General features: G+C 45.9%; 2 protein-coding genes across 2 annotated transcripts in view; one reads left to right on the top strand and one right to left on the bottom strand.

Moving 5' to 3' along the window:
* LOC311123565 (protein shisa-9-like) overlaps positions 1–6429 on the top strand; it is a gene marked incomplete at both ends in the record, with an annotated part of 28906 nt that extends 22477 nt beyond the window's left edge. Inside the window, 2 exons of the mRNA XM_084158194.1 lie at positions 4572–4676; positions 5957–6429. Of these exons, the coding sequence (XP_084014320.1) occupies positions 4572–4676; positions 5957–6429 (578 nt within the window). The remainder of the gene's footprint in view (positions 1–4571; positions 4677–5956) is intronic.
* A 12113-nt stretch (positions 6430–18542) lies between these two features.
* LOC311132493 (desumoylating isopeptidase 1-like) lies at positions 18543–23799 on the bottom strand. Its single transcript, XM_084165775.1, has 6 exons — positions 23376–23799; positions 23130–23151; positions 22954–23023; positions 22141–22250; positions 21827–21949; positions 18543–21406 (listed from the first exon to the last, which is right to left on the bottom strand). The coding sequence occupies exons 1-6, from the start codon at positions 23464–23466 to the stop codon at positions 21313–21315; spliced, it is 510 nt and encodes a 169-aa protein (XP_084021901.1). The 5' UTR covers positions 23467–23799; the 3' UTR covers positions 18543–21312.
* Between the last annotated feature and the right edge of the window lie 526 nt (positions 23800–24325).

Genomic DNA, 24325 nt, shown 5'->3' with positions numbered 1-24325 from the left:
TGAGAGGTCAGAGATGCTGTGACAGCAGATTGCCTCTGTGTGTCCCTGACGTAGAGCATTGTCTTACGTCAGATAGTGCGTCGATTCCGCCTGCACTGAGGGACGATGGCTTGTACAGCCGGGCCATCTTAAATAGCTGTGTGGTAAAATCACCAGCATCCTTTGTAGGATCTGGAAGTTCTTTAGCAATGTCCTTCATTTCGTCCTTTCTCCAAGTCTTCTGGATGTCGACGAGCGGGTGCCATTCGTCATGGCCCTCTTCACCATCCGCAGATCACGGTTGTGGATTAGGGAACGTTACAAAAGGTGCCTGGAGAAAAGCTGTGTCTGGGTCCCCTTTTTGACGTGTTCTGATCGTGACCGATGGGGTCGACGTCGATGGTGGACTAAGTTCCCAGAGTCCATCAACACCAGAGACGGGACTCAATGTGGGCGGTGTACGGAAAGGATTTCCACTGCTCATGGGCTGCCTCCTAGGGGTCTGCTGGTCCCGCAGTTGTATCAGGTCTTGTCGGGGGTAGAGCTGCGACGGGGGAGACGGCTGAGTGAGCTGCTGTTGGACAACCAGGGCTGGTGCTGGTGCAGTGGATACAGGGGATACAGGGGATACAGTGGATACAGGGGTATAATAGGGGGGTGGAAAGTCATGATCATCATCATCCCTGTTTCTCCTTTTCTTATCTTCCTCCGTCTGTTTCTTCTTCTTACTTTCTTTCATTCCTTTAACTTTCCTGTCTGACTGTCTTTCGGCTTCCCTCTCCCACATTCTAAACTTACCCAATCTATTCGACATTTCTTGCCTTTCTTGGTTCCCTCAGAGTTCTCTAACTTCTTTCTACATTCTACTAATAAAACTTAACTCAATGTGCCTTTTAAGGGAAAATCTGCTACTCTGTGCCAGAGCGGTACCTGTTCCAGAATGTCCCTGCCCCACTTATCCACCATTACCTTCACCGGTTCAATCAGCGGATCGGGCAGGCAAGGTTCTCCCATGATGCTCTTGGCTCCCATTGTGAAACTCCACTGTACACAGACACAAACACACAAAACAACAGTGTTTAATTAGGAACGTCTTCCTTTCTTATAATTCAAAAGAGTGTTTTATATAAATATTCTTAATTATTCTATGTAATTTTAAATGTTATACCCACATGGTAGTTCCTCTTATGCAAATTTGCGTGTAGGTTTTACATTTATAGCTGGTTTCCCAATCATAACCAACTGTTTTACCAGTCCACTCATTTAAAACATGTTTTACAATGTTTTCTAACCTGCAGGAATATTTTCTTCTACCCAGATCCCCCTACCCTGCTCCAACAGGGCAATTCTTCCCAGAATTCCTCCTTTAATTAAAGATATCTCTGTTTCAACAGAGTTCTTAATTACTCTGCTACAACAAAGTTTCTAACTAGGGGTATCTTTGCTTCAACAAAGACGTAATGTGCACAACCTGTTCCCTGAACAGGATTTTCTATGATGTTTAAAAGAAAATCAGTCTCACACTTAATTTATTTTGTCTGTTCGGGATGGCGTATCCACTCACTGACGCTCCCTGCCGGGTCCGAGGCGGGTCCCTCCTGCTCCGCGTAGTCGGAGTGTGGGCTCCCTGAGCTACGTCTAACGCAGCCCCTGCGCGCAGTTAACCTCGGTCTCCCCAGGAACAATCAGCAGACGGAGTTAGCCATCCCATCCTCATCGCAAAATTGTGGTAGAAATTCTATAGGAAGAGAGACTGCAGATTCTTTCAAACAACAACTTTATTATAAGATTTGCAAAAATTTAGCAATTTCAACAATCACTCAAATAATTCAGAGTTGAAAAGCCCAACGAACAGAGTTGGCTTTCTCCTTTTATAAAAAGTACATCCTCTTATCTTTGTGACAGTTAGCAGATGTGCAGAAACAGGCCCTTGGAACAGAGTTGTAAAAAGTAATTATAGAACAAGATAGCTGATATTGCCACCATACTCTGTTCCTCCCTGCACTTCCCACATAGCTAAATTCCTGCCGATCGTAAACACAGGAGGTCACATACTGCGGTCGCACCCAAACGGCTCATAAATCTGTTTGCTCAGATTTATGACTAAGTCACACAAGACAAGTTTGTATCAGTAAAAAAAAATACTAGCATCTAACAATGGACAATCTTTAAGTAAAAAACAGCATAGTGTGTCTAATTAAACAGTATAGTATGTAATTAATATAAAAAAAATCCTCCACAGTGTGTGTGTGTGCGCGTGCGCGTGTGCGTGTGTGTGTAGGGGCTCAGACTGAAGTTTAATGTCTAACGTCTGACATTTCTCTTCCCTTCTTACAGCAAAATGTCCTAATTTATTCCACAAACACACAACCTGCCATCTTCCCTCCCTCACTCCATCATCTCTCTCTCATGTCCTTACCTAGTTACTGTATTCACTCTGCAAATCCTGCTCTCTCTCTCTCCCCTTGTCCCACTCTACTTCTCTCTCCCTCCCTGGCGGGTAGGACCATTGGGCCAGTAATCAAAAGGTTGCTGGATCGAATCCCCGAGCCGACAAGGTAGAAATCTGTTTTTCTGCCCCTGAGCAAGGCAGTTAACCCCCAACAACAACTGCTCCCCGGGCGCCTGATGATGTGGATGTCGATTAAGGCAGCCCCCCACACCGCACTGATTCAGAGTGATTGGGTTAAATGTGGAAGACACATTTCAGTTGACTGCAGTATCCCCCTTTCCCTCCCTCTCTCTATCTCTCCATCCCTCTCTCTTTCTGTAGTAGTGGGTGTGATTAGTATTCGAGGGGCTGGCTCGTTGCATCTCTTAGGTCTGTGATGAAAGGTTGCCAGCCAAGAGGCTGTTTGAAGCTACAGTCCTCTCAACCTGTCCACGACACCATTCAAACCCACCTGTCCACGACACCAGTCAAACCCACCTGTCCACGATACCAGTCAAACCCACCTGTCCACGACACCAGTCAAACTCACCTGTCCACGACACCAGTCAAACCCACCTGTCCACGACACCAGTCAAACCCATCTGTCCACGACACCAGTCAAACCCACCTGTCCACGACACCAGTCAAACCGACCTGTCCACGACACCAGTCAAACATACCTGTCCACGACACCAGTCAAACCCACCTGTCATCATACTGTATATACGCACACAACTGAGCGCACACACACTCATTCATTCTCACACACACAGACACTCATACTCTCACTCACTCACACACACTCTTGTATAACTAACCTTGTGGGGACACACAATTCAGTCCCATTCAAAATCCTATTTTCCCTAACCCTAACTCTAACTCTAACCCCAAAGCCTAACCTTAACCCTAGCTCCTAACCCTAAAACTAACCCTAGCTCCTAACCCTAATTACATTTACATTTGAGTCATTTAGCAGACGCTCTTATCCAGAGCGATTTACAGGAGCAATTAGGGTTAAGTGCCTTGCTCAAGGGCACATCGGCAGATTTTTCACCTAGTCGGCTCGGGGATTAGAACCAGCAACCTTTCGGTTACTGGCACAACGCTCTTAACCACAAAAAAATGTTTGCACTCACTAACTGTAAGTCGCTCTGGATAAGAGCGTCTGCTAAATGACTAAAATGTAAATGAAAAATGTAACCACTAAGCTACCTGCCGCCCAAATTCTAACCTTAATACTAATTCTAACCTTAACTCGAAACACCCTAGAAATGTGACCTTGTGGGGACTAACAAAATGTCCCCAGTTGGTCGAATTTTTGTTATTCTTGTTGGGACTTTTGGTCCACACAAGTATAGTTAAATACGTCCACACACACACAGAGACACCCATACTCTCTCTCTCTCTCACACACACACGGTATGTGGCAAATTCAGGGAAAAGAGGATACACACTCAATCTGAATCAATCAACAGATCAATCAACATTTAGAGGTCACAAACGTATACCCACATCATATTGCTAACTGCACTGCCATGGCACTGCTGAAAAACTTGGGGGATTTTTATGGCAGTGTACCGGTATGTAGGAATAATCATGCTTTTACATCTGCATTGCTTGCTGTTTGGGGTTTTAGGCTGGGTTTCTGTATAGCACTTTGTGACATCTGCTGATGCAAAAAGGGCTTTATAAATAAAATGTGATTGATTGATTGAATCATTTTGCCTATGTGCTCATATAGGTTACCAACTGACCCCAGTTGTATTGCCACTGGCCATGCAGAATATGAGCAGAATCTGCCTCTATGCAACCCCAGTGTCCCAATTTCCGTGTGCCCCCTGACAGCATGACAAAGGCTGGGCCAGCAGCACTCATTGATGCAATTAGTGACAGGTTTTGACCTAGTTTGTTTGTTCCATTGTTAATTAGCCACACCTCATTTAACACTAGAGGCCACGTTCTCCTTCCGCAAAACAGCCCTTTGCAACAGACAGTGTTGGGCTGTGACAGATCTGGACTAGGAAAATAAGAATTCTCAAAGCCAGTCAGAAATGTTAGGAGCATTTAAACAGTTTGCGGTCTGTACAATTGTCGAATAAAGCGATTTTGATTTTGATTTTAATCTCTCCCTCTCTCCCTCTCGATTCCTCCCTCCCTACAGAGCACTACCACCTGAACAATTCAGCCTTCTACCCAGGAACGTCTCAACCCCACAGCAACCTCAGTGGACTAGGCCTCAACAAGTACACCTCCCTCAGGGCTGTGGGTAAGGTCACACACACATAAAAACACACACAAACATATGGACACACAAACACACGAACATGTAAACACACACAGACACATCCAATGTACACCCAGGACATGCTGATCATAATTCAGACTGGCACCGTAACCTTTCAAACCAGCCCAAGGTTTTCCAGCTGGCATCTGATGCCTGATGCGGATTGGGTTCCCCTCATTGCAGAGAGATATCATGAATGAAAGGAGATATACTACAGGCAATACAGTCTCAGGCCTTTCCTAGAAAGATGAGGTCCAAGCCATATACAGGTCATAGTCACAGGCCTTTACTAGAAAGATGAGGTCCAAGCCATATACAGGTCATAGTCACAGGCCTTTACTAGAAAGATGAGGTCCAAGCCATATACAGGTCATAGTCACAGGCCTTTACTAGAAAGATGAGGTCCAAGCCATATACAGGTCATAGTCACAGGCCTTTACTAGAAAGATGAGGTCCAAGCCATATAGGTCAAAGTCATACAAACAACCACGTTCAAGTTAGTTACTGTAGAGTAGGAACTGAAGTGATGTTGTGGTACAGATTGGCAGATCATAAACTTAGTACACTCACTTTTATTTTTTATTTTGTGACTGAAGCAACATTATAATAGTGTGACTGAAGCAACATTTTGGCAGTGTGTTGGGCAGAACACACCATCCACACTGACAGACTGAAGAGAAACCTAGCAACAGAAAGGGATAGGAACCTCTGTCACTCCACAGTCTACTTTTCAGGGATAGAGGGATGATTCACTGAGCAGAGTAGAATGGAAAGTATTCCAAACCCAAAATGCACTCGGAGTTCCTCTCAGAAGCATTCTCACTGTCATAGATGTCGCTCAGCGGCTCTAATGAGTATCCAGGCATCACACACATCGCCTGGCAGAGAAAGCTGGCAGACAACGCTGATCCGACCTGACAGAGACCTGGAGATGACACACACACATGCATACGCACAAATGTAGACATAGACACTCATATATGCACGTATGTAGGAACACACATCCACATCCACACACATGCACACGCACAGAAGCAGGTTGGGTTGGAATTCATTCTATTTCAATTCTCTAAATTCAGGAAGTGAATTGAAATTCAAATTTTCCAAGAATTGGACAAATCCTCATTGAAAATAAATTTAAATCCATTGAAATGGAATTGACCCCAACTATGGTGCTTCATTCGAAAGCGAAAGCTACAATCATCTGTGTGAAAGGGAGTATTATGACTCAAACCCATAGCGCTCTCTCTCTCTCTCTGCAGCGAACACTGCCTCTAGGGGCTACTATAAGAGCTACCCTTTGATGGACTTCTCCCAGTACCAGGCAGGCCCTCCAGCCTTCCAGCCCATCTCCCTACACCCCAAAGACAAGTCCTACCTACACCAGGACCACCACCAGCTCCCCTCCCAGCACAACCTCCACGCCCCCCTCTCCATCTCCATCCCCCAGAGCCACCTGGAGAGGTCCCGCCTGCCCAAGACCACCAGCCACCCCCTGTTCTCCAGCTCGGCCTTCAAAGCCTGGGACACAAGTGGACACCACATCCAGAGGCAGACCTCCCACCCTGGGCACATCTCGGCCCACCGGCATGCCTACTCCACCAGGAGACAGCACAGCGTAGAGAATTTCCCGGAGCTGTTCAACCACCCTGTGCCGTACAGCCACCCATCCTCCTACCGCCACACCAGGCATAAGAGCTACTCCACCAACAGCAAGACGGAGGTCACTGTCTGAGCATGGGGCTCGGAGTTCCCCTGTACCTACAGAGATACAGAAACAGATACAAATATGTACATGATACAGATACTGGATAAAGGGGGGCTCCAAGAAAGGACAATGACGCATCAGCATCGCCACTCTAGTACAATAACAACCACAGACATCATTAAGACATTGATAAGGCAAGAGAAACACTGTCGCTCTCTGAACACCTCTGAGCCTCAGAACCCGAACACTCTCAGTCTCTATGTCCAACACAACTCTGTGTTGCTCTAAACCTTTCTCTAACTAACTAAATCTCTCCATACATTCCTCTCTGGCCGTGTTCTTCCTCCTATATCCTCTGTTTCCCACTCCTACAACAGCCCCCCCAGCCCGACCCCTCCGCCCGTAGAAGCAGCGTGTTCAGGCCATTAGAGGGATGATAGCACCCCCGGGGCCACATGAACTCAACAGGGACAATGCCATTGTCACGTCAGCTCCAATCAGCCTCTGCTCCAACTCAGGACAGAGAGGGAGGGAGAGCACAAGGTATGGAGAGAGAGATCACTACGGATCTTGAGAGGAAAGCTGGATGAGAGGAAAGGACAAAGTATATTTGTTTTAAAAAATAGTCAGTGGAAGGGAATTCACTGCGGCGTCTCGCACCCCAGAGTGGCGGAGGTATTTCCATGTCTTCCCCCTGATGCACAGACAGTAAAGGGCACGGACTAGAGCTCTAGAGGTGTTACGAGACTATTTAAATAGCATGGGAAGCGCCCTATTCTAGTGGTGCATATTGGTTGACCAGGACAATGATTAACCACTGAAGGGCTGCACTAAGAAGAATAGAGAAACAGAAGTGTTGTTAAACAGTAGGATACTTTTATTAGGGCATTATTGTGCAACCACAACTAAATGCCACATAACAGGCCTGGGACTGGTGATAGTAGTACCTCTAGTCAGTGGCAGTAGTTCTAAAACCAAGACGATGGGACAGAAATGTATACTAAGGATCAAAGAAGCCAAATCGATGCTACTGTCTCTTGGAAGGTAGGAGTTGAGCACAAACAAACTTCAGATGAATCCACTTCCGGAAGTGGAATAATAATGAAGGCAATGAATACAACTAAGCTCTTTACATGAGTCACGATGACGCATTACTACCCCCTACCTCGCACATCTCTACCCCTCCTCAGCTTCTCTCTCCCTCTCCTCAGCTTCTCTCTCCCCCTCCTCAGCTTCTCTCTCCCTCTCCTCATCTCTCTCCACCTCCTCAGCTTCTCTCTCCACCTCCTCATCTTCTCTATCCCTCTCCTCAGCTTCTCTCTCCCTCTCCTCATCTTCTCTCTCCCTCTCCTCAGCTTCTCTCTCCCTCTCCTCAGCTTCTCTCTCCACCTCCTCATCTTCTCTCTCCCTCTCCTCATCTTCTCTCTCCACCTCCTCATCTTCTCTCTCCACCTCCTCATCTTCTCTCTCCACCTCCTCATCTTCTCTCTCTCCCTCCTCATCTTCTCTCTCCCTCTCCTCAGCTTCTCTCTCCACCTCCTCATCTTCTCTCTCCCTCTCCTCATCTTCTCTCTCCCTCTCCTCAGCTTCTCTCTCCACCTCCTCATCTTCTCTCTCCACCTCCTCATCTTCTCTATCCTCTCCTCAGCTTCTCTCTCCCTCTCCTCATCTTCTCTCTCCCTCTCCTCAGCTTCCCTCTCCACCTCCTCATCTTCTCTCTCCCTCTCCTCAGCTTCCCTCTCCACCTCCTCATCTTCTCTCTCAACCTCCTCATCTTCTCTCTCCACCTCCTCATCTTCTCTCTCCACCTCCTCATCTTCTCTCTCCACCTCCTCATCTTCTCTCTCCACCTCCTCATCTTCTCTCTCCACCTCCTCATCTTCTCTCTCCACCTCCTCACCTTCTCTCTCCACCTCCTCATCTTCTCTCTCCCTCTCCTCAGCTTCTCTCTCCACTTCCTCATCTTCTCTCTCCCTCTCCTCATCTTCTCTCTCCCTCTCCTCATCTTCTCTCTCCCTCTACTCACCTTCTCTCTCCCTCTCCTCATCTTCTCTCTCCCTCTCCTCATCTTCTCTCTCCCTCTCCTCCGCTTCTCTCTCCACCTCCTCATCTTCTCTCTCCACCTCCTCATCTTCTCTCTCCCTCTCCTCAGCTTCTCTCTCCCCCTCCTCGGCTTCTCTCCCCCTCCTCAGCTTCTCTCTCCCCCTCCTCGGCTTCTCTCCCCCTCCTCAGCTTCTCTCTCCCCCTCCTCAGCATCTCTCTCCCTCTCCTCATCTTCTCTCTCCACCTCCTCAGCTTCTCTCCCTCTCCTCAGCTTCTCTCCCTCTCCTCAGCTTCTCTCCCCCTCCTCAGCATCTCTCTCCCCCTCCTCATCTTCTCTCTCCACCTCCTCATCTTCTCTCTCCCTCTCCTCAGCTTCTCTCTCCCCCTCCTCGGCTTCTCTCTCCCCCTCCTCGGCTTCTCTCCCCCTCCTCAGCTTCTATCTCCCCCTCCTCAGCATCTATCTCCCTCTCCTCATCTTCTCTCTCCACCTCCTCAGCTTCTCTCCCTCTCCTCAGCTTCTCTCTCCTCCTCCTCAGCTTCTCTCCACCTCCTCAGCTTCTCTCTCCCCCTCCTCAGCTTTTCTCCCTCTCCTCAGCTTCTCTCTCCCTCTCCTCAGCTTCTCTCTCCACCTCCTCATCTTCTCTCTCCCTCTCCTCATCTTCTCTCTCCACCTCCTCATCTTCTCTCTCCACCTCCTCATCTTCTCTCTCCACCTCCTCATCTTCTCTCTCCACCTCCTCATCTTCTCTCTCCACCTCCTCATCTTCTCTCTCTCTCCCTCCTCATCTTCTCTCTCTCTCCCTCCTCATCTTCTCTCTCCCTCTCCTCAGCTTCTCTCTCCACCTCCTCATCTTCTCTCTCCCTCTCCTCATCTTCTCTCTCCCTCTCCTCAGCTTCTCTCTCCACCTCCTCATCTTCTCTCTCCCTCTCCTCACCTTCTCTCTCCCTCTCCTCATCTTCTCTCTCCCTCTCCTCATCTTCTCTCTCCCTCTCCTCCGCTTCTCTCTCCCCCTCCTCATCTTCATCTTCTCTCTCCACCTCCTCATCTTCTCTCTCTCTCTCCTCAGCTTCTCTCTCCCCCTCCTCGGCTTCTCTCCCCCTCCTCAGCTTCGCTCTCCCCCTCCTCAGCATCTCTCTCCCTCTCCTCATCTTCTCTCTCCACCTCCTCAGCTTCTCTCCCTCTCCTCAGCTTCTCTCTCCTCCTCCTCAGCTTCTCTCTCCACCTCCTCAGCTTCTCTCTCCCCCTCCTCAGCTTTTCTCCCTCTCCTCAGCTTCTCTCCCCCTCCTCAGCTTCTCTCCCTCTCCTCAGCTTCTCTCTCCACCTCCTCAGTTTATCTCTCCACCTCCTCAGCTTCTCTCCCCCTCCTCAGATTCTCTCTCCCCCTCCTCAGCTTCTCTCCCTCTCCTCAGCTTCTCTCCCCCTCCTCAGCTTCTCTCCCTCTCCTCAGCTTCTCTCTCCACCTCCTCCTCTTCTCTCTCCCCTCCTCCTCTTCTCTCTCCCCTCCTCCTCTTCTCTCTCCCCCTCCTCAGCTTCTCTCCCCCTCCTCAACTTCTCTCCCCCTCCTCAGCTTCTCTCTCCACCTCCTCAGCTTCTCTCTCCACCTCCTCATCTTCTCTCTCCCCCTCCTCAGCTTCTCTCTCCCTCTCCTCATCTTCTCTCTCCCTCTTCTCAGCTTCTCTCCCCCTCCTCAGCTTCTCTCTCCCTCTCCTCATCTTCTCTCTCCCTCTTCTCAGCTTCTCTCCCCCTCCTCAGCTTCTCTCTCCACCTCCTCATCTTCTCTCTCCCCCTCCTCATCTTCTCTCTCCCTCTCCTCATCTTCTCTCTCCCCCTCCTCATCTTCTCTCTCCCCCTCCTCAGCTTCTCTCTCCCTCTCCTCAGCTTCTCTCTCCACCTCCTCCTCTTCTCTCTCCCCCTCCTCAGCTTCTCTCCCTCTCCTCAGCTTCTCTCTCCCCCTCCTCCTCCTCCTCACCACCTCCTCATCTTCATCTTCTCTCTATTCCTCCTCTACCCTTTTCTAATCAAGTTTCTATTGTCACATGCACAAGTACAGTGAAATGCCTTTCTTGCAGGCTCTTTCCCAACAGTGCAGTAATCAATATCAGTAGTACTATTAAATAAAGTAAAGTAGAACAAAAACTCATGAGAAATAGAAATAAGAAGAATACGAGAAAGTAAGTCAGCTATATATAGGGTCAGTTCCAGGGTCAGTAGCTATATACAGGGACAGTTCCAGGGTCAGTATCTATATACAGGGTCAGTTCCAGGGTCAGTAGCTATATAAAGGGTCAGTTTTACATTTTTAAATTTTTTGTCATTTAGCAGACGCTCTTATCCAGAGCGACTTACAGTTAGTGAGTGCATACATTATTTTTAAATGTTTCATACTGGCCCCCCGTGGGAATCGAACCCACAACCCTGGCGTTGCAAACGCCATGCTCTACCAACTGAGCTACATCCCTGCCGGCCATTCCCTCCCCTACCCTGGACGACGCTGGGCCAATTGTGCGCCGCCCCATGGGTCTCCCGGTCGCGGCCGGCTATGATAGAGCCTGGATTCGAACCAGGATCTCTAGTGGCACAGCTAGCACTGCGATGCAGTGCCTTAGACCACTACGCCACTCGGGAGACATGACCAGGGTTCCAGGGTCAGTACCACCAGGTGCAGCTCTGAGCCAGCCAGCCCCGAGAGCCCTATCAGGGGGGAGGAGGAGGAAGGCCCCGAAACGGAGGAGCTGATCGTGGTGGCGGCGTACGCACTGGGCCACTGCCGCCAGTCAACAGTCAACAGACAAGGAGGTCATGAACCCCGACCAGAAGGCCATCTCCAAACGCTTCAAGTTCGAGGAGCCCTTCAGCGCCCTCCGAGAGGTTCCTGGGGAGTTCATTTACTGAAGGAGACAGACACACACACACACATCTCATCCTCTACACTAGGGGGTCCTGGAGAGCTTGTGGTGGTGCTGGGTCTCCCTCCTGCCCTTTACTGACACACCAGATCATTCAGACCGTCACGGCCCTGATTAGTTGCTTAGTAGAATCAGGTACATTAGTGATGGGCTGGAGCAAAAGCCTGCACCACCCAGTAGTTCGCAAAAAGAACCTGGGTGGGAGAACTCCTGCTCTTACATCTAGGGGAAATCAATTCAAAACATTGCACTTACAAACCAGAAGAAACATGTCACACTTTTCTAACCCACCTCATGGTCTGAATTCGTAAGCCAAACAGTTCTTTTTGGTCAATTTTTCCCCGTATAGATCCTGTCGTTACCCCAGACTAAACCTTGTTGTAACGTTACTCCAGACTAAGCCTTGTTGTGACATTACTCCAGACTAAGCCTTGTTCCAACGTTACCCCAGACTAAGCCTTGTTGCGACGTTACTCCAGACTAAGCCTTGTTGTGACATTACCCCAGACTAAGCCTTGTTGCGACGTTACTCCAGACTAAGCCTTGTTGTGACATTACTCCAGACTAAGCCTTGTTGTAACGTTACTCCAGACTAAGCCTTGTTGCGACGTTACTCCAGACTAAACCTTGTTGTGACGTTACTCCAGACTAAGCCTTGTTGCGACGTTACTCCAGACTAAGCCTTGTTCCAACGTTACTCCAGACTAAGCCTTGTTGTGACGCTTTGTTTTCTTTTGTTTTCTTCTTCTTTGGTGCCACGCTGGGAGAATTAGAGATGACTTGGGCCATAAATGGAATTGCATCTTTTTTGTCCATGTTTAGGTCTGCCATCTCTTTTCTTAAGGTATTTTGTTTATGTTTAAGGTTATAGATATCTTCTGTAAGGTGAAGGGGGGGGGGGGGGGGGTTAATTATATATATATATATATGAAACAAAGATTATGTTGATTTAAGAGTACGTCTCTAAATAATTGTTGAAAAAGCCATTGCACACTTTTGACCCAGAACTGGGAACATCCCATGCGTCAATTTGTAAGTCGCTCTGGATAAGAGTGTCTGTTAAATGATGTAAATGTAAATAAATGTAATACAGGGGCAGTTCCAGGGTCAGTAGCTATATACAGGGTCAGTTCCAGGGTCAGTAGCTATATACAGGGTCAGTTCCAGGATCAGTATCTATATACAGGGTCAGTTCCAGGGTCAGTATATATATATACACAGGGTCAGTAGCTATTTACAGGGTCAGTTCCAGGGTCAGCAGCTATATACAGGGTCAGTTCCAGGTTCAGTAGCTATTTGGTCTCCACAATTCTTTATTTCACTGTTAATATTACAGAACCTTTCTTAATATATCCATTTAAATCAGAAACTAAACAGAAATGGAATTTACATTATTGACACCCTAGACTTAATATTTGGTAGCACAGCCTTTGGTCAAAATAACTGCAATCAGGTGCTTCCTATAGCCATCGATGAGCTTCCTGCACCTCTATACTGGCAGTTTGGCCAACTCCTCTTGTGCAAACAGCTCCAGTTCTCCCAGATTTGAAGGGTGCCTTCTCCCAACTGCTGTTTTCAGATCTCTCCACAAGTTTTCAATGGGATTTAGATCTGGAGTCATTGCTAGCCACTTCAGAACAGTCCAGAGTTTTGTCTTGAACCATTCCTGGCTGCTTTTTGAAGTGTATTTGGGGTCATTGTCCTGCTGGAAGACCCATGACCTTCGACGGAGACCCAGCTTTCTTACACTGGGTCCGACATAAGAAAGCCTGACTGCAATTTGCCAAAACACACCTGAACATGCCAAAACACACCTGAACATGATGCCATGCACACATTCAACACACCAAGTGCCAGAGGCAGAAAAAGCAACCCCAAAACATCACCTAACCTCCTCCATGTTAGACTGTAGGGAAGGTGTTCTTTTCTTTGAAGGCTTCATTTTGTACCAAAAAGCTCTAATTTGGTCTCATCGGTCTACAGGACATTCTCTCAGACTCACCACCTGGGGTCGGACAGTCAGGAAGTCCAGGATCCAGTTACAGATGGAGGTGTTCAGTCCCAGGGTCCCAAGCTTGGTGACGAGCTTGGAGGGGACTATGGTGTTGAACGCTGAGCTGTAGTCAATGAACAGCATTCTCACATTGGTATTACTCTTATCTAGGTGGGAGAGGGCAGTGTGGAGTACAATTGAGATTGCTTCGTCTATGGATCTGTTGGGGCGGAATGCAAATTGGATTGGGTCTAGGGTGTCTGGGATGATGGAGTTGGTGTGTGCCATAGCCAGCCTTTCAAAGCACGTCATGATTACAGATGTGAGTGCTACAGGGTGGTAGTCATTGTGGCATGACGCCTTAGAGTTCTTGTGAACAGGAATGACGGTGGATGAAAATTATTATGAATATGCCTGCCAGTTGTTCTGTGCATGCTCCGAGAACGCACCCTGGAATATCGTCCGGCCTTGCGAGTGTTGACATGATTAAAGACCTTACTCACGTCGGCCTCAAAGAGCGAGATCATCTCCTCTCCAGTTGTAATCATCTCCTCTCTGGCTCCTCTCCTGCTTTCATCTCTTCCTTCTCTCTCGGCTCTCATCAAGTCTCTATTCCCTCCCTCCATCCATCCCTCCCTCCTTCACTCCCTCCATCCCCCATTCCCTCCCTCCATCATTCCCTCCCTCCCTCCTTCACTCCCTCCCTCCCCCATTCCCTCCCTTCCTCACTCCCTCCATCCATCCCTCCCTCCATAATTCTCTCCCTCTCTCATTTCCTCCCTCCTTCCCTCCCTCCCTCATTCCCTCCCTCCCTCATTCCCTCCCTCATTTCCTCCCTCCTTCTCTCATTCCCTCCCTCATTTCCTCCCTCCTTCTCTCATTCATGGGCGGCAGGTAGCTTAGTGGTTAAGAGCGTTGTGCCAGTAACCGAAAGGTCGCTGGTTCTAATCCCCGAGCCGACTAGGTGAAAAATCTGTCGATGTGCCCTTGAGCAAGGCACTTAACCCTAATTGCTCCTGTAAGTCGCTCTGGATAAGAGCGTCTGCTAAATGACTAATTATAATTATATTATAATTATTATAATTATTATTCCCTCCCTCATTTCCTCTCTCCTTCTCTCATTCCCTCCCTCATTCCCTCCCTCCTTCTCTCATTCCCTCCCTCATTCCCTCCCTCCTTCTCTCATTCCCTCCCTCATTCCCTCCCTCTCTCATTCCCTCCCTCCGTCCATCACTCGCTCATGTTCCCTCTGTTCTCTCCAGACAGTGTAACTGATAGTCTTTTGGCCCCCTGCTCTGACAATGGCTCCTCCAAGCAGTTCCCCAGTCCAAGCACCCCATCTCCCCACAACCCCAGGATGCAGGCTTGTGTGTGTGTGTGTGTGTGTGTGTCAGAGCAGTGGGCTGAGGACAAGGGCATGTGTACTCTCACAGCTTCCCCATGAACATGACTGGCACTACCAGACACAGTGTGTAAATGACTCCCACGCCAGTGGCAGCTACTAAAACAAATGTTTTGACTACAAGAACAGAAAACAGACCCATTTTCAGCTAGGTTTTGCATTGACTGCTTCCCTTCCTCAAGTGAGAACCAATCAGATCCGATGCAACACCAATCCTGTAACATTACAGCCTCAAAACTAATTGTAAGACATACCACCACAACAATGACATATGTAACATAACACAACATGAGCGAGACACAGAGCCCTCCAGGGCAAAAACAGTGCAAGCAGCACTTAGTAGAGAGGGTAATAAAGAGGGAGGAAAAAGGTTGAAGCAATATAAATAGTTCTTAATATTTCAGTATTTAAGTCATTGTTTTTAGCACTGAAGGAAGTGTTCCAATCTTTTCCAGTATGACACCATGCATTTTTTCCAACCCAACAATGATATCCCCTTGTACTTACAGGTAATACTTGTGCTTTATGTTCTGTTGGTATAAACGTATGACATACAGCGCATTCGGAAAGCATTCAGACCCCTTGACTTATTCCACATTTTGTTACGTTACAGCCTTATTCTGAAATTGATTAAATAAAAAATTTTCCTCATCAATCTAAACACAATACCCCATAATGACAAAGCAAAAACAGGTTTAGACATTTTTGGAAATGTATAAAACATTAAAAACAGAAATACCTTATTTACATAAGTATTCAGACCGTTCGCTATGAGACTCGAAATTGAGCTCAGGTGCATCCTGTTTCCATTGATCATCCTTGAGATGTATCTACAACTTGATTGGAGTCCACCTGTAGTAAATTCAATTGATTGGACATGATTTGGAAAGGCACACACCTGTCTATATAAGGTCCCACAGTTGACAGTACATGTCAGAGAAAAAACCAAGCCATGAGGTCGAAGGAATTGTCCGTAGAGCTCAGAGACAGGATTGTGTCGAGGCACAGATCTGGGGAAGGGTACCAAAAACGTTCTGCAGCATTGAAGGTCCCCAAGATCACAGTGGCCTTCATCATTCTTAAATTGAATTAGTTTGGAACCACCAAGACTCTTCCTAGAGCTGGCCCCCTGGCCAAACTGAGCAATCGGGGGAGTGGGGCCTTGGTCAGGGAGGTGACCAAGAACCCGATGGTCACTCTGACAGAGCTCCTCTGTGCAGATAGAACATTCCAGAAGGACAACCATCTCTGCAGCACTCCACCAATCAGGCCTTTATGGTAGAGAGGCCAGACGGAAGCCACTCTTCAGTAAAAGGTATATGACAGCCCGCTTGGAGTTTGCCAAAGGACTCTCAAACCATGAGAAACAAGATTCTGTGGTCTGATGAAACCAAGATTGAACTCTTTGGCCTCAATGCCAAGTGTGACATGTGGAGGAAACCTGGCACCATCCCTACGGTGAAGCATGGTGGTGGCAGCATCATGCTGTGGTGATGTTTTTCAGCGGCAGGGACTGGCAGACTAGTCAGGATCGGGGGAAAGATGAACGGAGCAAAGTACAGAGAGATCCTTGATGAAAACCTGCTCCAGAGCACTCAGGACCTCAGACTGGGGCGAAGGTTCATCTTCCAACAGGACGACGACCCTAAGCATACAGCCAAGACAACGCAGGAGTGGCTTCTGGACAATTCTCTGAATGTCCTTGAGTGGCCCAGCCAGAGCCCGGACTTGAACCTGATCGAACATCTCTGGAGAGACCTGAAAATAGCTGTGCAGCGACGCTCCCCATCCAACCAGACAGAGCTTGAGAGGATCTGCAGAGAAGAATGGGAGAAACTCCCAAATACAGGTGTGTCAAGCTTGTAGCGTCATACCCAAGAAGACTCAAGGCTGCAATCGTTGCCAAAGGTGCTTCAACAAAGTACTGAGTAAAGGGTCTGAATACTTATGTAAATGTGATATTTCCGTATTTTATGTTTTATACATTTGCAAAATTTTCTAAAAACCTGTTTTTGCTTTGTCGTTATGGGGTATTGTGTGTAGATTGATGAGGGGAAAAAACTATTTAATCCATTTTAGAATAAGGCTGTAACATAACACAATTATGAAAATGTGAAGGGGTCTGAATACTTTCCGAATGCACTGTATAATTATGTATTCTTGTAAGCGCCATTTAATTTGATGGGCAATACATCATTTACCATTCATACCAAAACAGAAAATCGTGTTTTCACTGTATATAATGTAGTTTATTATGAGATGTGGAGTTTTAATATTTTGTTTGGATAAGGGCTTTATGATCTGAGAAAAAGTATATTTAAATTGATAGAGTTCATTGAATTGCAATTGATCTGTCAGACCAGAGTCCACCATGGTGTGACCTAATCAGCTGGAGTTCAGAGCCAAATTAGTATCCATTCTATTCTAAAATAAGATGTGTCTTGTTGACAATGTGTGTTTGGTAAAAGGAGAGGTAATACTCCCACATACATTATATATATATATATATTTATGTTCCGGTCTCTGACATTGCTCGTTCTGATTTCTTAATTTTTCTGGATTAGGTGTGTCTTAAATGTTTTTGTATTGCTAGGTATTACTGCACGGTTGAAGCTAGAAACAAGCATTTCGCTGCACCTGCGATAACATCTGCAAATCTGTGTACACAACCAATAAACTTTGATCTGACATACAGATTCTTACAGTTGCCCTTTGGGAATCCCTGATGTTTTGATGTTGTCATACTAAGGGTATCTTCTGCTCAGTTGTAGATCCACACCTCGGGCTGCCTCACTGCAGCACAGTAACAAAGCTGTCACCAGCTGAAGACTGAATCTACAGCCTCTTTTGAGACAAATACAACTAGACCAATGCATAATATGAATATACCTACTTCAGTCAAAATTACACCGTGCAGTATTAAATGTTTAAGATACTATGACCAAATATATAATTATCTAATAGAAGTGTGATACATGTATGATATTATGTGCTGAATAAAAATCAAGGATATATTGGAGCAAAAAATATTTATATCAAAGACCAAACTACTTATTTGTACATGTACGTACAGTATATGTTATTTTTTAGTTTTTGATGCCAATGACGTCAGATTAAGGTGAAATATGATGTTACTATTGTAAGACTTTTAAATGTCTCTCTCAAAAGATACCTTAAGTGTTATTTGTATAACTTGATTTGTTTTTGTTTTTAGATAAAATGATCAATACTATGTGGTGTGTTTCATCTTTGTAGCTATACTCCGTTGCCACAGCTGAGGAAAACAAAGATGCAGGGAGAGGCTACAGTGGGCAAGAGAGTATAATGAAAAAACATCATGGCACCCTAAGGGGGTGCACATACAGTTACCATTACCATCCAAAGCAATGATGTTCAAGCTGCTCAAACACAGGTTAATGGTTTTGTGTTCTCAACATGTTGTCAGGAGACTGGAGTCAAGACAATAAGAAGATCTGAAACTAGAAAACCACCATCCCCACCATGTGCCCATTCTGGGAATTACAATAATCAAAAGCACTTGTATGCTGAAGAAGTAGTCTCTTACACTATCACATTACGTATGTAGTAGTACACTCTCCCCACTGATCACTGGCTATATGGGTGAAGGGATATTTGAAGTATTAGTTCAGTAAACTACCAGTTCTAGAATAGCCATAGACAGGCTGGTAGCACACTGCACTGTGGTGTGTTGTGCATTTCACTGTCCAACTCCGTCCTTCTGGATCTTTCTTAAAGAGTGTTGAGTTAACACAAGAAGACACACAGACAACCATACTTAGAGAAAGGTTCTTTATCAAGCAGAGGCAAGAGTTTCGTAAAATATAAACGGGATCTTTTACATCACAATAGTCCAGAGAGTAAGGATGGATTTTTGGGGGGATATCACAACTTTGACTTAATACCAATGTGAATTCATTAATATATTAATCTTGATAATACAACAGTTATAATGATATTTAATATCATAATGACATTACTTAATGAATTAAAATATTTAACTTGCAAAGACAGCCTTGTCTATATAATTATCTGAATAAATAAAAATACCACACAAAAAAACAAATCACTGATACTTAATATCAGGGAAAATGTGAATGGCAGTTGGCATGGCTCTTGATATGAAGAGTGATTTTCTGATTCCTATGCTGGACCAACATTAAGCTGCACAACATTTCAATCTTAAAGAATTCCTGTATTTTGTGTATTCCTGCTCATTTGAAAGGTATGAGAATACAGTGGTGTAAAGTACTTCAGTAAAAATACTTTCCAGTACTACTTAAGTATTTTTATTTTTTTCTATCTGTACTTTACTATTATTTTTTTTCACTACTTTTACTTCACTACATTCCTAAAGACAATAATGTACTTTTTACTCCATACATTTTCCCTGACACCTAAAAGTACTCGTTACATTTTGAATGCTTACCAGGACAGGAAAATGGTCCAATTCACACACTTATCAAGAGAACATCCCTGGTCATCTACTGCCTCTGAACTGGCGGACTCACTAAACACAAATGCTGTAAATTATGTCTGAATGTTGGAGTGTGCCCCTGGTTAACCCGTAAATGTAAAAAACAAGAAAATGGTGCCGTCTGGTTTGCTTAATATAAGGAATTTTAAATTATTTAAACTTTTACTTTTGATACTTAAGTATATTTAAAACCAAATACTTTTAGACTTTTACTCAAGTAGTATTTTACTGGGTGACTTTCACTTGAGTCATTTATATTAACATATCTTTACTTTTACTAAAGTATGACAATTGGGTATTTTCTCCACCACTGTGAGAATACAAAAACTCTGGAAAGATCCAGACACAGATAGAACAATGAGCCAGATATTTCACCGGCTGTATAAATGTGAAGCATCCGCTTGGCGTTCCACTCACTACGAAATATGGTAGTGAGAGGAAGCCCAGTGGCCGGCAGCGGGAGAAGATGGAACGAGATGGGTTTTGGCCAAGATTCTGCTAATTTACTAATTGATTAAACATTTTATCTCAATACAGTTTTCTGTGCCCAAAACTATAATCTGTTATGAAAAGAGAGGACACTGTTTTCTAGACTTTACCCTTGGCTAAAGTTTTTAAAAAATGGCATTGTTTAGAAGAAGTGCAAAGGCGAATTGAGTTATTGCACACGCACACTTCACAGAGTAGGCGTTCCCTAACAGAAATATGCAAATGTTTGCTAGAACGCGCCAATAGGATCTCGCTAGCTCATACTTGGCTCTCCCCACCTCCTTGTTTGTTCTGCCCACTATGACTCATTTGTTTCCATTTGAAACGGCAGGCTGTGGTCCATCTTGGTTTAGTTATAAAAATCTTAGATGCAGTTGTTCAGTGTATTATTGTAAAATCACACATTCAGTACTTTGAGGTCATTGTCGCGTGATGACCCTGAGTGTGCGACGATGTGTTCAAGGGATGGATAAACCTTGACACAAGACAGTTGGAAGTTGGTACAAAGATACGTGAATACGCAAGTTCCCAATACAAAGACAAGTGCAAGTATATTTGTCAAGATTTTATCACCACTTTATCTCCTTTTCTTCTTCTCTAACCCTTCTCCCTCTCTAGTGGCAATGCAGTCATGTCATGGTCATTAAAAAACACAAAACAAACAATGAAACAGTAAAATAGCTTAATACTTATTTACTAAAAAATAGAAGGTATGTAAAAGGATACCCTACCCCCACCCACCCCTGTGTAGGAAAGAGCTACAGTTCTAGCTCTAGAGAGAAACCCTGCAGCTCCCTAGTTTTACATTCAGCCGATCATGGGATCCTATGGAGAGTAGAAGAAAGCTTCATCTTATTATAGACTTACGGCCTAATGCCATCTTGATAACCGTGGACATATTAAAATACAGGCACGGATCAGGCCAAGTTTATAGTGAAAAAGGGGAGACTTAGGTAGACTCAAGTTAAGGCTGGGGCTGGGGTGTGCCAGGCTGGGGCTGGGGTGTGCCAGGCTGGGGCTGGGGTGTGCCAGGCTGGGGATGGGGTGTGCCAGGCTGGGGCTGGGGTGTGCCAGGCTGGGGCTGGGGTGTGCCAGGCTGGGGCTGGGGTGTGCCAGGCTGGGGAGGGGGTGTGCCAGGCTGGGGAGGGGGTGTGCCAGGCTGGGGATGGGGTGTGCCAGGCTGGGAATGGGGTGTGCCAGGCTGGGGAGGGGGTGTGCCAGGCTGGGAATGGGGTGTGCCAGGCTGGGGAGGGGGTGTGCCAGGCTGGAGATGGGGTGTGCCAGGCTGGGGATGGGGTGTGCCAGGCTGGGCTGGTGTCAGGTAGGGTTAGGTTGCTGCCTGGATCAGGCAGCCCATTTCTGATCTTTTTGTCACTAATTGGTATTTTGACCAAATCACATCAGATCTTTTTCAGAGCTGATCTGATTGGTCAAAAGACCAATTAGTGAAAAGAATATCAGAATTGGGCTGCCTGTGTAAACGCAGCCTAAGGGACTCAAAAAGGTCCAGAGCTGCAGATCTCCCACCCCTCACACACACTGATGGTATAGTATATTACTCTGTGCACCTGTGTTATCGGTCTATCTCTGGCCATAGTGTCCGTTGAAGGAGTTTCCCCCCTGAGGTGCGATATTGATGGAGTCCAGAAGAGGGCGTAGCGCCTGGCCGAAAGGCCTGTGGGTGACAGAGTGGAACACCACACAAATTAGAATCAGATCATGGGGGAGTAACGTGATGAACGCCATACACAGCGACTTGTGCTTTGAACAAGCTGTCCTGATTTATATCATAAATATTATCATAATTTATAACATTATAGTGTCTACACGCTACATGTGAACGGAGACTTGTCCTCCTTCCGTGTTTTTATCTTTATTCAGACAGTATTGAAAGTCTATTTAGGGTTACAGGTAGAGGAGAGAGTGTTGTGGGTGGAATTCTTACCCATGTCACTCATGGACAATATGTGCTTGGAAGACTGCAGCACTATTGCTGTGCTATGCCCCGTACTACACTCCACACTTCTGACAACAGGTTCTTGTTTTTTATTTTTATTTTTATAGAGACAGGGGAGGGGAGAGAGGGGTAACTCACGTGGAGAGCACTTCAGCCGGTAGGTCTGTGATGTGGCCGGGGATCTTGCTGCCGGTGAGGAACTGGGCCACTTCGTTACTGAACGTGTTACAGTTCCACTCAAACAGATGGTATTGGTTCCCCCTGCAGATAAGCGGCGGGGGGTCAGAGAGAGCGAAAGAGAGGAGGGGTTGTATGAAGGTATGAGGCAAAGATAGGAACAGAGTAAAGATAGAGGGGAGCGAGAGAGCGAGAGCGAAACTGCACATCATCACACTAATTTCTGTGGAGTTGAGATATACCAGGTTGAGATCCATCATGTACCACAGCCTCACCTGTACGTGGACTCTCCCAGTGAAGACAGGTACTCCATAAAGATCTCCTCAGTCACCTCTGTCGTGCCCAGGTCTATTATGGAGTTTGGTTGTCCTAGGGACGTCCCGCCCTAAAACACACAACAAATACAAACAGCTTGTAAGAGAAAGGGGATGCTCAGTCAGTTGTCCAACTGAATGCATTCAACCCTGGGGAGCAGGTGTTGTTCGGGGTTTAACTTCCTTGGGGAGCAGGTGTTGTTCGGGGTTTAACTTCCTTGGGGAGCAGGTGTTGTTCGGGGTTTAACTGCCTTGGGGAGTAGGTGTTGTTCGGGGTTTAACTGCCTTGGGGAGCAGGTGTTGTTCGGGGTTTAACTGCCTTGGGGAGCAGGTGTTGTTCGGGGTTTAACTGCCTTGGGGAGCAGGTGTTGTTCGGGGTTTAACTGCCTTGGGGAACAGGTGTTGTTTGGGGTTTAACTGCCTTGGGGAGCAGGTGTTGTTTGGGGTTTAACTGCCTTGGGGAGCAGGTGTTGTTCTGGGTTTAACTGCTTAACTGCCTTGCAGAACGGCACATTCTTCCACCTTGCTGGCTCTGAGATTCGAAACAGCAACCTATCGGTTATTGGCCCAATGCTCTTAACCACTAGGCTACCTGCCACCTGCTTGCTCAATTGTCCTCCAATGGCCCATATGCAGCCCCAGGATTCGTTGTGCATCACAACTCACAAGACCTATGCTTGGGGTAACTCTAACAGACTTCTGTAGACCAAAAACAAACATAGATTTACAGGTCTAGTTTATGGTAGGAAGGAATATAATAAAACGTTGTCTTACAGGTGGGCAGTTTGTGATGCCCTCTCCCCCATAGAAAAACTCCTCTCCATGGACAACAATAGCAGTGTGCCTAAGTGAGAGGAAAAGGGCTACAGTTTATTTCACATACATAACTTGACCTTTGTCCTCACTAAAATAATGATTTAAATCATTCAAAGAATACATAATTTACTCACCATATTCCATCAAGCTGTTTACCTGTGAATAGAACAGAATAGTTTATATATACACATTAAATGTACATTTTGTAGCTGGCTAGGCGTACATAAGATATAGAAAAGGGTGATTCTAAGTTCAGCGCATAGGCCTAAAATGCATAATCGGCCTCTGCTCATCTTTCCGAGCTCTCGCGTCACTATCCGCGGGTAAAACAACATATTGCAGGCTTAGCTAGTTAGCTAGCTAACGCGTTAGCAACTTACCTAGCATGAGGGGGCTCAGCTGGCGAGCCATTCCTTTAGATATGTCGTAAACGTACAGTTTCACAGGGTACGAGGTGTTATTTGGGTCCATAATTCAGCTTGATGGTGTAAAATTAGGTTTTTGAGTGCTCTGTTGTCTTCAATGTGTACGAACTAGCTAGCTAGTGTTATCTAGCTAACTATCCGACTAGCTAGTGTTATCTAGCTAGCTATCTCGTTATGTTCGGCAAATAGTCCGAAATGCCATAAATTGGGCAAAATAAAAAGGCATATAGTAGGTAAGCTTAATTAGAACGAATATCTAATAATTGAGGCAAATTCCCAAGTCACGACCGTAGGAAGTTCTTAGCTAACATGCTAGTCAGTTGTTGCTGTGTCACTGTGACTCAAAACAAAATACATCTGTCAAAAATGCACATACATTAAACGGCTTAGAAAACAGCCAATGAATGGATAGAGTGGGACTGGGACACATGTGTGAAGCTAGCCACAATAAGAATTAGGCACAATAGTGGAATTTGCGGTTCGTGTTCAAAATAAAAGTCACGATTGAAACTCATGCAAACGGACACAAATAGTGGAATAATGCCATATTTCGACTAGATAATGCTAAACAAGTTTGGAATGTTGTTATATAAATTCAAAAAAATACAATAAGTAGTTAATTTAAGTCTGTTGAAATCGCACTGTGGGTGCATTGGAGGTATACTTATATGCACTGAACAGCCTTTTCTATGGATCTTGGGTTCATGAAATGTGGTATCAGCCTACTCAGTGACACCCACAGAACACAAATGCGAAGAGTTTACACAAATATTAGTGTCGTAGCTCTTATTGCAGGACTTTGACTGTGGGAAATCACCTCCCCAGTCAGTCTATTGTGCGTATTGACATTCATATTGCAATGTACAGCCTGACCTATGGATCTTGGGTCCATGAAATGGGCTATC

Source organism: Coregonus lavaretus, assembly GCF_964263955.1.
Source record: "Coregonus lavaretus genome assembly, chromosome: 1".
Taxonomy (NCBI): Eukaryota; Metazoa; Chordata; class Actinopteri; order Salmoniformes; family Salmonidae; genus Coregonus; species Coregonus lavaretus.
This window is presented reverse-complemented; position numbering and strand designations above follow the sequence as displayed.

What these genes read in the sequence shown, in the direction of transcription:
- LOC311132493 (XM_084165775.1), bottom strand. Translation starts at nt 23,466, where the DNA reads ATGGACCCAAATAACACCTCGTACCCTGTGAAACTGTACGTTTACGAC. An exon ending in GCATCACAAACTGCCCACCT is followed by an intron (nt 22,251 to 22,953) that starts GTAAGACAACGT and finishes TGTGTGTTTTAG; the next exon opens with GGCGGGACGTCCCTAGGACA. An exon ending in CCGGCTGAAGTGCTCTCCAC is followed by an intron (nt 21,407 to 21,826) that starts GTGAGTTACCCC and finishes TGTCACCCACAG; the next exon opens with GCCTTTCGGCCAGGCGCTAC.